Source organism: Gorilla gorilla, chromosome 2, assembly GCF_029281585.2.
Source record: "Gorilla gorilla gorilla isolate KB3781 chromosome 2, NHGRI_mGorGor1-v2.1_pri, whole genome shotgun sequence".
NCBI lineage: Eukaryota > Metazoa > Chordata > Mammalia > Primates > Hominidae > Gorilla > Gorilla gorilla.
Window position 1 is genome coordinate 67207167 of NC_086017.1, and position 13378 is coordinate 67220544.

At 36.9% G+C, this 13378-nt stretch overlaps 1 protein-coding gene across 1 annotated transcript in view; it reads right to left on the bottom strand.

Annotated features, from left to right (window-relative positions):
- Nucleotides 1–13378, bottom strand: part of DNAH12 (dynein axonemal heavy chain 12) — a 257576-nt gene that overhangs the window by 51370 nt on the left and 192828 nt on the right. The window contains exons 59-60 of the mRNA XM_055383181.2: nt 12676–12848; nt 7618–7758 (exon numbers count right to left, since the gene is read on the bottom strand). Coding sequence (XP_055239156.2) covers nt 7618–7758; nt 12676–12848 — 314 coding nt within the window. The remainder of the gene's footprint in view (nt 1–7617; nt 7759–12675; nt 12849–13378) is intronic.

Genomic DNA, 13378 nt, shown 5'->3' on the forward strand with positions numbered 1-13378 from the left:
CAACAAACCAGGGGCACAATGCACTGCGGAAAGCCGCAGGGGCCTCTGCCCTTGAAAGCTGGGTATTGTCCAAGGTTTCTCCCCATGTGATAGTCTGAAATATGGCCTTGTGGGATGAGAAAGACCTGACCGTCCCCCAGCCCGATACCTGTAAAGGGTCTGTGCTGAGGTGGATTAGTAAAAGAGGAAAGCCTCTTGCAGTTGAGATAGAGGAAGGCCACTGTCTCCTGCCTGCCTCTGGGAACTGAATGTCTCGGTATAAAACCCAATTGTACATTTGTTCAATTCTAAGATAGGAGAAAAACCGCCCTATGGTGGGAGGCGAGACATGTTTACAGCAATGCTACCTTGTTATTCTTTACTCTGCTGAGATGTTTGGGTGGAGAAAAACATAAATCTGGCTCACGTACACGTCTAGGCATAGTATCTTCCCTTGAACTTAATTATAACATAGATTCTTTTGCTCACATGTTTTTTGCTGATCTTCTCCTTATTATCACCCTGTTCTCCTTCTACATTCCTTTTTGCTAAAATAATGAAAGTAATAATCAATAAAAACTGAGGGAACTCAGAGGTCGATGCCAGTGCAGGTCCTTGGTGTGCTGAGTACCGGTCCCCTGGACCCACTGTTGTTTCTCTATACTTTGTCTCTGTGTCTTATTTCTTTTCTCGCATTTACGGTATATACTGTATTTACCAATACTGTACATTTACATCATCTGTTTACAAGATGAAATGTCTGCCTGAAATGGTGGGTAACCATGCTGCAGACCTCAATTTATGGTAAATATCAAACAATTCCATTTTTTCTTGTAATGTAATGACTCTTCTCTGTCTCTTGGGAGAACTTCTAGGAAAACTACAAACCAAAATCGCTCATGAAAATAGACATAAAAATTCTCGACAAAATATTAGCAAATCAAATCCAATAATGTATACAAAGAATTATACACTAGTGGCACTTTGTATGGGTCTTATGTTATTCCAAGTTTGTGATATTTTACTAAACACAACGAAAAATACACGAGAACCATGAAGAGATCACTTTTTACTGCCATATCCAATGTACTGAAGAGATGAACTGCTCTTGAGATGATGAGCATCACCTGACATTTTAAGTGGATAATTGTAACACTTAAGCTCATGTCAACAGCGACAGGAGGTGGCTACAAAATTATTACAGTAGTACAGTGTGTGCTACAGTTAATTTTATGCAGTTATGATTTGATGCTGCATCTTTATATTTGTTTACATTTCTTGACTGCAAATGATGCCATGTATGAACTGTGTGTGAGCTTTGATAAATTTCAACTTTTTATAACAGATTTGTATATATTTTATGGTAGTAAATGATAAAAATAGACTAGTATCTACATATATTTTATGTATTTATGACATACCTAACCTTTTCTTAATTTTTTGAATATTTCTGGCTAGGCAGTTCATCTGTGAGTTTTTTCAAAGTGTCTCAAATCTTCAGAAATTTTTCCAATACATTTATTTTTTAAAAATCTGTGTATAAGTGGACTGCTGCAGTTGAAACCCATGTTGTTCAAGGGTCAATTGTATATATTTTCAAATAGCTAGAAGAGAGAATACTGAATTTTCCTAGCACAAAGAAATGATAAATGTTTGAGATGATGGATATGCTCATTACCCTGATCTGATCACTATAACCTGTATGTTCTGAAATATTACTATGGAACCAAAAAATACATACAATTATTATGTGTTAATTAAAAGATACAAAAATGAAAATAATGGCTTGTTCAAAATAATAATAGCAACAATGTATTTGGTGACTATAGCTATGGATAAGTGAAATGAATGACCACAGTGTTATAAGGCACGGGGGAGGGGAAACTGGAAACAGTCTGTTACAAAGTACTTGCAGGAAGTGGTATAGTGTTATTTGAATGAGGACTTAGATAGATTAGTTGTAAATGTACATTGCAAACTCAAGGGCAATAACAAAAAAAGTTTTTTGAAAAAGTAAGTATAATTGATCTGCTAAGAGAAGAGAAAAAATGGAATCATACAAAATAGTTAAAACCAGAGAAGACAGAAAAATAGAAGAGGAAAACAATAACGACAACAACAACAGAACAAGGGCAATGAATAGGAAACAGTAACATATATGGTAGATATTAATCCAACTGTATCAGTAATCAGTTTAAATGTCGATGGTCTAAATACATCAATTAAGAGACACGTTGTCAGAGTGGATCCAAAAGCAAGACCCAACTATATGCTGTCTACAGGAAACCCACTTTAAACATATAAAGACACAGATACATTAAAAGTAAAGAGATAGAGAAAGATATACCATGCTAACACTAATGAAGGGGAAGTAGGGTAGCTATATTAATTTCAGACTAAGAAGACTTCAGAGCAAGGAAAATTATTTGGAATTAAAAGGAGCATTACGTAAAGATAAAGAAGTCAGAATCTCCCAAAACTCTCACAAGGGAAAATAGATAATATGAATAGACCTGTATCTATTAATGAAATTGTATCAATAATTAATAACCTTCTAAAACAGAAAGCACCAAGCCCAGATGGGTTCACTGAATAATTCTACTAAACATATAGGAAGAAATTAAACCAATTCCACCATGTCTTCCAGGACATAGTGGAAACTGGTTCTATGAGGCCAGTATTACCTCATACCAGAGCCAAGCAAGACATTATAAGAAAGAAAAACTACAATCCAAAATCTCTCATAAAAATAAATGCAAAAATCCTTAACAAAAGGAACAAAATGTTAGCAACAAAATATAGCAAATCAAATCCAATAATGTATAGAAAGAATTATACACCACGACTAAGTGGGATTTATTATAGGTATGAAAGGCTGATTCAACATTTGAAAATCAATTAATGTAATTCATCATAGCAAGAGCGTAAAGCAGTAAAACCATATGATCCTATCAAAAGATGTAGAAAAAACATTTGACAGCTGGGCACAGGAGCTCACACCTGCAATCCCAGCACTCTGGGAGGCTAAGGCAGGCAGATAACTTGAGGTCAGGAGTTCGTGACCAGCCTGGCCAATATGGTAAAACCCTGTGTCTCAATGAAAAATACAAAAATTAGCCGGGCTTGGTGGCAGGTGCCTGTAATCCCAGCTACTAGGGAGGCTGAGGCAGGAGAATTGATTGAACCCAGGAGGCAGAGGTTGCAGTGAGCTGAGACGAGATAGAGCCACTGCCACTCCAGCCTGGGTGACAGATCAAGAATCTGTCTTAAAAAAAAAAAAAAAAAAAAGGCAAAAGACCTGAACAGACATTTCACCAAAGAAGATATATAGTTGGCAAATAAGAATAGGAAAAGATGCTCAACATCACATTTCATTAGGAAATTCCAAATTAAAATGAAATACCACTAAACACTATTAAAATGGCCACTTTCCAAAATAGGCAACATGATAACTCTTATTCATTGCTGGTGGAGACGCTAAATGGTACAGCCACTCAGGAAGACAGTTTGGCAGTTTTTTACAAAACTAAACATACTCTTACCATACAATCTAGCTGTTGCACTCCTGGTACTTACCCAAAGGAGTTGAAAACTTATGTTCTCACAAAAACTTACACATGAATGTTTGTAGCATATTTATTCATAATTGCCAAAACTTAGAAGCAACTAAGATGTCCATCAGTAGGTTAATGAATAAACTGTGATACATCCAAACAATGGAATATAATTCAGCACTAAAAAGAAATAAGCTATCAAGCCGTGAAAAGACATAGAGGAACCTTATTACTAAGAGAAAAAAGCCCATCTGAAAAGGCATACATAGTGCATAATTCCAACTATATAACCCTCTGGAAATGACAAAACTAAACCATGGAGATAACAAAAGAATCCGTGATTGGCAGGGTTGAGGGGAGGGAGGGCTGAATAAATAGAACACAGAGGATTTTTAGAGCAGTGAAACTATAATGATAGATATATGACATTACACACTTGCCAAAATTGATAGGTGTATAATACCCAGAGTGAAGCCTGATGTTACCTATGAACTTACTTAGGAGTGATAATGATATGTTAATGCAAGCTCATAGATGCTAACAAATATATCACTCTGGTAAGGGGTTTTGTTAGTGCAGGAGGTTGTACATAAGAAATCTCTTATCTTCTGCTCAGTTTTGCTGTGAATCTAAAATTGCTCTACAAAATAAAGCCTTTTCAAAAAAGGATGGGCAAGATGTAGAAAACTATGAAACATTATAGAGTGAAATGAAAAAGAACTAAGGAAAATCGAGTGACATATTATGTTCTTAGATTGAAACACTCAGTATTGTGAAATTGTTAATTTTCCACAAACTGATTTACAGTTCCAGTGCACTCCTCATCAAAACTTCAGTGTATTACTGGGTATCTTTCCACTTTGGACTTGACCAGATGATGCTAATATTTATATGGAAATGCAAAGATCCAAGAATAAGAAAGACACTCTTGTATAAAAGAAGAACAAACAAATGCAACAAAAACAAAGATAAATAGATGGGACTTAATTAAACTAAAAACCTGCACAGCAAAAGAAATAATCAGCAGAGTTAACAGACAATCCACAGAGTGGGAGAAAATCATCACAATCTATATATCTGGCAGAGGATTAATATCCAGAATCTACAAGGAACTCAAATTAGCAAGAAGAAAAGCCAAACAATCTCATAAAAAAGCAGGCTAAGGACATGAATAGACAATTCTCAAAAGAAGATATACAAATTGCCAACAAGCGTATGGAAAAATGCTCAACATCACTAATTATCAGGGAATCGCAAATCAAAACCACAACATGGTACCACCTCACTCCCGCAGGAATGGCCACAAAAAAAATAGATGTTGGCGTGGATGCAGTGAAAAGGGTACACTTTTACACTGTTGGTGGGAATGTAAACTAGTACAACCACTACAGTAAACAGTGTGGAGATTCCTTAAAGAGCTAAAAGTACATCTACTGTTTGATCCAGCAATCCCACTACTCGGTATCTACCCAGAGGAAAAGAAGTCAGTATATGAAAAAGACACCTGTACACACGTTTATAGCAGCACAATTTGCAATTGCAAAAATATGAAACCAGCCCAAATGCCCATCAATCAACAAGTGGATAAAGAAAATGCGACATATATATACTACAAAATACTACTCAGCCATAAAAAGGAACAAAATAATGGCATTCGCAGCAACCTGGATGGAATTGGAGACTACTACTTTATTTATTTATTTTGAGATGGAGTCTCACTCTGTAGCTCAAGCTGGAATGCAGTGGCGCTATCTTGGCTCACAGCAACCTTTGCCTCCAAGGCTCAACTGATTCTTGCCTCAGCCTCTTGAGTAGCTGGGACTACAGGCATGCGCCACCACGCCTGGCTAATTTTTTTGTATTTTTAGTAGAGACAGGGTTTCACCATGTTGCCCTGGGTGGTCTTGAGCTCCTGAACTCAGGCGATCCACTTGCCTCGGCCTCCCAAAGTGCTGGGATTACAAGCGTGGGACACCACACCCGGACTGGAGACTATTATTCTAAGTGAAGTAACTCGCTTCACTTACTGTAATGTAAAAGCAAACTTCGTATGTTCTCACTCATATATGGGAGCTATGCTATGAGGTCATAAAGGCATAAGAATGGTACATTGGGCTTTGGGGACTTGGGAGAAAGTGTAGGGGGTGGAGAGGGATAAGAGACTACACATTAGGTACAGTGTACACTGCTCTGGTGATGGGTGCACCAAAATCTCAGAAATCACCACTAAAGAACTTATTCATGTGACGAAACACCACCAGTTCCCCCAAAAACCAGTTGAGATAAATAAAAAATTAAAGAACAAGATGAAACACTATCAGACATCAAGATTAATTACACACATACACATTAATGGAACTGAATAGACAGTCCAGAAACAGATCTAGATATATGAATGTATTATTTATGGCAAGGAAGGCACTACAGAGCAGTAGGGAAAAGGCCAAGTCTTTTCAACAAGTGGAGAGCTGCATGGAAAAAATGTAAAATTTGACATTTCCTTAGACCACACACACACATCAGTTGCATGTGGCTTGTACATCTAAATGTGAAACGTATAATAAAGCTTCCAGATGGTTATATAGGAGAATACCTTCATAATACTAGGCTGTGAAAAGAGTTTTCACAAAGCAAGAACCATAAATCAGATTATATTAAAATTAAGAACTTGTGTTCAGCAAAAGGCAGCATTAAGAGAAAGAAAAAGCAAACTAGAGAGTGAGTGCCAATTTGTCACATACAATTATCAAGGGATTTGTGTCTAGAATATATAAAGAACTCATACAAATCACTAAGAAAAACCCAACAGAGAAATGGACAAGTGATGTGAACAAGTACACTAGAAGATTTCCAAGTGGCCTATAAACATGAACAAGTGTTCAACTTCATTAGTCATCGGAGAAATATAAATTCAAACCATGATGCAATAATATGTATCACATACCAAAACAGATTTTTTTAAAACAACAATATAAAACGTTGGTGGGGGCCGGGTGCAGTGGCTCACGCCTGTAATCCCAGCACTTTGGGAGGTCGAGGCAGGCAGATCATGAGGTCAGGAGTTTGAGACCAGCCTGGCCAACATAGTGAAACCCTGTCTCTACTAAAAATACAAAAATTAGCTGGGCATGGTGGTGCACGCCTGTAGTCCCAGCTACTCGGGAGGCTGAGGCAGGAGAATCACTTGAACCTGGGAGGCAGAGGTTGTGGTGAGCCAAGATCCCACAACCACACCCCAGCCTGGGCAATAGAGCGAGACTGTCTCAAAACAAACAAACAAACAAACAAAAAACCAACAAAAATAAAACGTTGGTGGGGAGCTGGTGCAATGGAATGCTCAAATTCTGTTAATGGGATATAAACTGGTACAATCATTCTGGAAAACAATTTGCAATTTTCTTTCTGGACATCTTCCCAACAGAAACGTGTGCACATGTGCCCCTACATTTATACACAACAGTGTTCATAGCACCATTACTTATAATAGTGCCAAACTGGAAACAACCCATCTGTTCATTGAGTAGAACAGGTAAGGTCAATGTATTCTTATAATGGAATACTGTAAAGCAGTCAAAGCAAATGAACTAGCCTCATGCTACCACATGGATGAATCTCAAAAGTAATGTTGAGGAAAAGAAGCCAGATAAAAGAATAAAGAATACATATCACTTGCTTTCATTCATATATGTAATATATATATATATATATATGTCAAGCTAATCTGCAGTATTATAAATGAGTCTATGGTAGTTACCTTTTTGGGGTAGTAAGGAGGTGGTAACTGAAAGGAGTACAAGTGCTTCAAGGATGGTGGGGAAATGTTCTATTTCGTCACCAGATCCTCCCTTTGTAAGAATTTGTTGAACTGTACATTAATACTCTGAACTTTTCTGTTACATAAATTTTAAAAATTAAATAAACACCAATACTATCGTAGAAGCCATTGTTATCAGTGAAATGCACAAGTAAAATCATGACTTAAGCGAAGAAAAATATAGACTTCTGTGAGAAGACATATTCACAGATTTGATTTTCCAGGGAGGTTTTAAAAATAAATAAATTATGGTAAAAGCAAGTAACTTACAGAAGAAGATTGGCACATAATAAAAAGGAAAATAACAGCTTGTCCTTCTCAAATAGTGATCGGCATATATTACAATATAAGTTGTAGGTGAAGTGGTCATTTAAATATCGTAGGCGCTTTTCCAAAATCTTGGATTTGTTACTAAAAGTTAAAAAGAAGGAAAACGTATTGTCAAACAAAACTAAGAAAATATAAGCAACGTGAATTAACATATACACTTTATTTTAAGAAAGTATCACTATTAAAAACGTATAAAGATACACACACGAGGGCATGTAAAACTGGTGAAATCTGAATAAGCTCTATGGGTTGTAGCAATGTCAGTTTCTTGGTTGTACTATAGGCAAGATGCTAGCACTGGAGAAACAAGATGAAGGGTACATAAAACCTCTCTGCACGTATTTTTCTGTGTGCAACTTCTCGTGAGTCTGTAAGTATTTTAAAATAAAAAGTTTTAAAATGTAGGGTATAATTCTCTAAGAAAGTGAAATATGGTTTACACCATCTCTCTATTTTCCAAATCCTAAATATCTTATTCTGCCCCAAAGTGACTGAAAACAATCAGTTAATTAAAAAAAAATGCCTATTAAATCTCTATTAGTGTAAGGCTCTAAGCTAGGGAGGGAAATGTAACAGACAAAGCATTATGAAACATTCGCCCGCCCCAAAGAAGCATAAAGTCTAGATAAAAATCTACATATTTTAAAAATGCATGAAAAGGTCAGGCGCAGTGTCTCCTGCTTGTAATCCCAGCGCTTTAGGAGGCCGAGGTGGGTGGATCATTTGAAGTCAGAAGTTTGAGACCAGCCTGGCCGACATGGTGAAACCTCATCTCTACTAAAAATACAAAAATTAGCCAGGGATGGTGGTACACGCCTGTAATCCCAGCTACGAGGGAGGCTGAGGCAGGAGCGTTGCTTGAACCCGGGAGGTGGAGGTTGCAGTGTGAGATCACATCACTGCACTCGAGCCTGGGTAATGGAATGAGACTCCGTCTCAAAAAGAAAAAAAAATGCATAAAAAGTCAGAAAACATATGGATAAATGTAGTTACTGGGTGGAGTTATGACTGATACTCTTTATACTCTCATATTCCAAAAAATGTTTTCAATAAGCATATATGGCTTTCAATTTTTTTTCAGTTCAATTTTTAAATGTAATACTTATGGGAATATAAAATGATGTAGCCATTCTAAAAACAGTTTGGCACTTTATTTTTTTTTTTGAGACAGGGTCTCACCCTGTCACCCAGGCTAGAGTGCAGTGGCATGATCACAGCTCACTGCAACCTCTACCTCCTGGGCTCAAGTAATCTTCCCATCTCAGCCTCCTAAGTAGCTGGGACTACAGGTGCATGGCACCATGCCCAGCTAGTTTTTTTGTATTTTTTGTAGAGACGGGGTTTCACTATGTTGCCCAGGCTGTCACTTTCTTTAAAAAATTTTTAAAAACTAAACTAAAAAGCTTCTGCACAGCAAAAGAAACTATCAACAGAGTAAACAGACAGCCCACACAATGGGAGAAAATATTTTCAAACTGTACATCTGACAAAGATCTAATATCCAAAATCTGTAAGGAACTTAATTAACAAGCATAAAACTAACAACCCCATTAAAAAGTAGGCAAAGGACATAGACACTTTTCAAAAGAAGACATACACATGGCCAAAAAGCATATGAAAAAATGCTTAAAATCATTAAGCATTAGAGAAATGCAAATCAAAACCACAATGAGATACCATCTCACACCAATCAGAATGGCTATGATTAAAAAGTCAAAAAAAAATAACAGAAGCTGGTGAAGTTGTGGAGCAAAGGGAACACTTATACACTGCTGGTGGGAATGTAAATTAGTTCACCGTGGAAAGCAGTTTGGAGATTTCTCAAAGAACTTAAAACAGAACTACCATTTGACCCAGCAATCCATTATTGGGTACATACCCAAAGGAATATAAATTGTTCTACCATAAAGACACGTATGCGTATGTTCATCACAGCACTATTCACAATAGCAAAGACATGGAATCAACCTAGATGCCTGTCAATCGTAGACTAGATAAAACTAATGTGGTACAGATACACCATGGAATACAACACAGCCACCAAAAAGAATGAACTCATGTCCTTTGGAGCTGGAGACCATTATCCTAAGCAAACTAATGCAGGAACAGAAAACCAAATACCACATGTTCTCACTTATAACACTGAGTACACATGGACACAAGGAAGGGAACAACAGACACTGGGGCCTACTCAAAGGTGGAGAGTAGGAGGACAGTGAGGTTCAAAAAACTACCTATTGGGTACCATGCTTATTACCTGGGTGATGAAATAATCTGTATACTAACCCCCTGTGACATGTAGTTTACCTGTATAACAAACCTGCACATGTACCCCTGAACCTGAAAGTTTAAAAAAAGAGTCCTCAATAAACCCTATGTCTTGTTTGCTAAAAAGAAAAAAAAGAAAAAAAATCTAAACAAACAGCTGCTACATAACCCAGCAATTGCACTCTTGGGTATTTATCTCAGAGAAATAAAAATTTCTATTCACAAATACACATGCATGAATGTTTATAGCAGTTTTATTCATAGTAACCCCAAACTGGAAGTAATTCAGAAGTCCTTCAACAGGTAGATGATTAAACAGATTTTAATCTGTGGTAAATTCATGCTATGAATTATTTCTCAGCCATCAAAAAGAGCCAAATATTTATATACACAGCAACTTGAACAAATCCCTGGAGAATTATGCTGAGTAAAAAAAGCCAATCTCAAAACGTTACATGCCATATGATTCTATTTATATAAAATTTTTGAAGTAACAAAAGCACAGAAATGGAGAACAGGTTAGTGGTTGCCAAGGGTTACAGAAGGGGTAAGGATGGGAAGGAAGTGGGTATAGCTATAAAAGGGGAACACAGAGATCCTTGTGGTGGTAGAAATATTCTGTATCTTGACTGTATTAATGTTATTATCATGGTTGTGATATTGTTCTACAGGTTTTCAAAATGTCACCATTGGGGCAACTGGGTAAAACGTATATGAGATCTTTATTATTTCTCATAATTGCATGTGAATCTACACTTAACCCAAAATTAAAAATTTGATTTTTAAAAAGTAATACATAGGACCATGGGAATGGGATGGAAGGGATGGTGGTATTGACACTTCTCTGAGTAAATCTTTTGGTACGGGATTGAATTCTGGAGTCATTAATGGTTCATGTACTCAAACATATAATAAAATTAAAGTCAACAAAGATGAAGAAAAACCCTAAAATGAAACGTAAAAATAAACAAATGAACCTAACTGTATTTCACATGAATAACATCACATGTTGAAGGGGGAAAAACCCAAATAAGTTGAATATAGCATTTTATGCCTAAATTTTTTTTTAACTTTAAGTTTTTGTATGAACATATGCAATCAATTCTTTTGGGTATATACCCAGGAATGGAATTGCTGGGTCATATGGCAAATCTAGGTTTAATATTTTGAAGAATTTACAAAGTGGCCACATTATTTTAAAATCCAACCAGCAGTGTAAGAGGGTTCCAATTACTCCACATCCTCACCAAAACTTGATATTGACATTTTTATGTCAATTCTTTAACTTGAATTTCCTTCATCATGTGGGTTGTATAAATTCAAATTCCAAATCCCAACTGAGAAGGGATTTCAATCACTCAGCAGAGGTTATTCTACCAAGAGCCAATGTAGAAACTTCTCACAGCATACATGATTGGCTCAAGTCGTATTTTTATTTTACTTAACAAGTACAGCAGTTAGTAAATACCAGACATTGTTATAAACACTTTACAAAAATTATCTCATTTAATTCTCATAAAAACCCAAAAGGTAGGTACTATTATTATCCCAATTTTATAGATAAGAAAAATTGAGGCAATTACCTCACGTTAACGAATTTGCCTGTAGGCATGCAGCTAGTATGTGGCAGAACTGAGGTGTAATCCCCAACTCCAGTCTGACTCCAAAATTTGCATACATTCATTAAGTGATTAAAGTGCAAATATCTAGAAAACTATTAGAAATGTGGGGCCAGGTGCAGTGGCTCACTCCTGTAATCTCAGCACTTAGGGAGGCTGAGTCGGGCAGATTTCTTGAGTCCAGGAGTTCGAGACCAGCCTGGGCAACATGGTGAAACCCCATCTCTACAAAAAAAATTCAAAAATTAGCCAGACATAGTGGTGTGCACCTGTAGTCCCAGCTACTCTGAAGGCTGAGCTGGGTGGATCACCTGAGCCTGGGAGGTTGAGGCTGCAGTGAGCTGTGATTGTGACACTGCACTCTAGCCTGGGTGACATAGTGAGACCTTGTCTCAAAAATAAATAAATAAATAAATAAATAAAATAAAGAAAAAAGAAATGTGGGACTGAAGCCTTTAAGAGACCTCAATCTTGGAGAAAGATGCGCTACAGTTGCTAGGAAAAATAAATCGTGTGCCTGCCTCATTGAAATATTTGAAAGAGAGAAGAAAAAAACTAAAGTTAATCCTTCCATGCCTAAATCTTGAGTAGGAGTGAAACAACAACTTAAAATAGAAAGGAGGTTTTGATTATCTTTCATATGTCTTTTTTTCTTTCACTTTTCCACTTTTTTATTTTGTATTTTTATTTTTATTTTTTGAGACAGTCTCACTCTGTTGCGCAGGCTGGAGTGCGGGGGCGCCATCTCGACTCACTGCAACATCCACCTCCTGAGTTCAAGCGATTCTCCTGCCTCAGCCTCCTAAGTAGCTGGGATTACAGGTGCCTGCCACCACGTCTGGCTAATTTTTGTATTTTTAGTAGATATGGGGTTTCATCATGTTGGCCAGGCTGGTCTCGAACTCCTGACCTCAAGTGATCTGCCTGCCTCAGCCTCCCAAAGTGCTGAGACTACAGGTGTGAGCCACCGCACCCGGCCATTTTTCCACATTTTTAATGTTCTGTAATGGATATACATTATATAAGTTTTAAAAAAAGTTACATTTTTTTAAATGGAAAGGGCTGTGAAAATCCAACCTCGGGAAGATGAATAAAGTGAGAGAATGTTTACCTGTCATGAATAGAGTTGATATAAAGGTTCACAAACCACGTGAGAGAGTACTGATACATGGGATCAATATTAGCCAGGTCTGCAATGCTAAAGAATAACACTGACGAGTGTTTGGCGATGGGTCTATAGCCTTCTCGAGACTCTGCTATTTTGAGTTCTGTTTTTTCTGCAATCTAGGAGAACAGAAAAAGCAAGATTAAGAAATAGGAAGAGTATTTTAGTTATGTACTTTTCATATAATGAAGTATATATATATTTTAAAAATCTCAGTGCAATAACAGTATATGAGTTTAAGTATGGTTTACAAGAGAGGGCTTTATCATACTAAAAGCCAGAAATAAAGAAAACAAAATGGGATGAAGGAAAGAACTAGGGATGGAGGAAAGGGGAAGGAGAGAAAGGAGGAACAAGAGAGGAAAAAAGAAAAAACAAGTTTAAACTTTAGATTAACAGTATGATCAGCTACCAACCATCTCTTTCTTGAGACATACCAAATAAGAAAGCTTTGCTTATTCTTTGACTGACTGAACTGTGTCTACTGTAGTCATTCACCTTCTTTTATCTTAACAGGTCAGAGATAAAGAGGGAGAGAGGGATGGAGAGCAAGTGTACATGTGTGTATATTTAAGGTGTTAACTCGTGTACTGGAACCCAGCACAGTCTGGCAAAGTAGGTATTCAAAACTATTTGTTGATTGATGGTT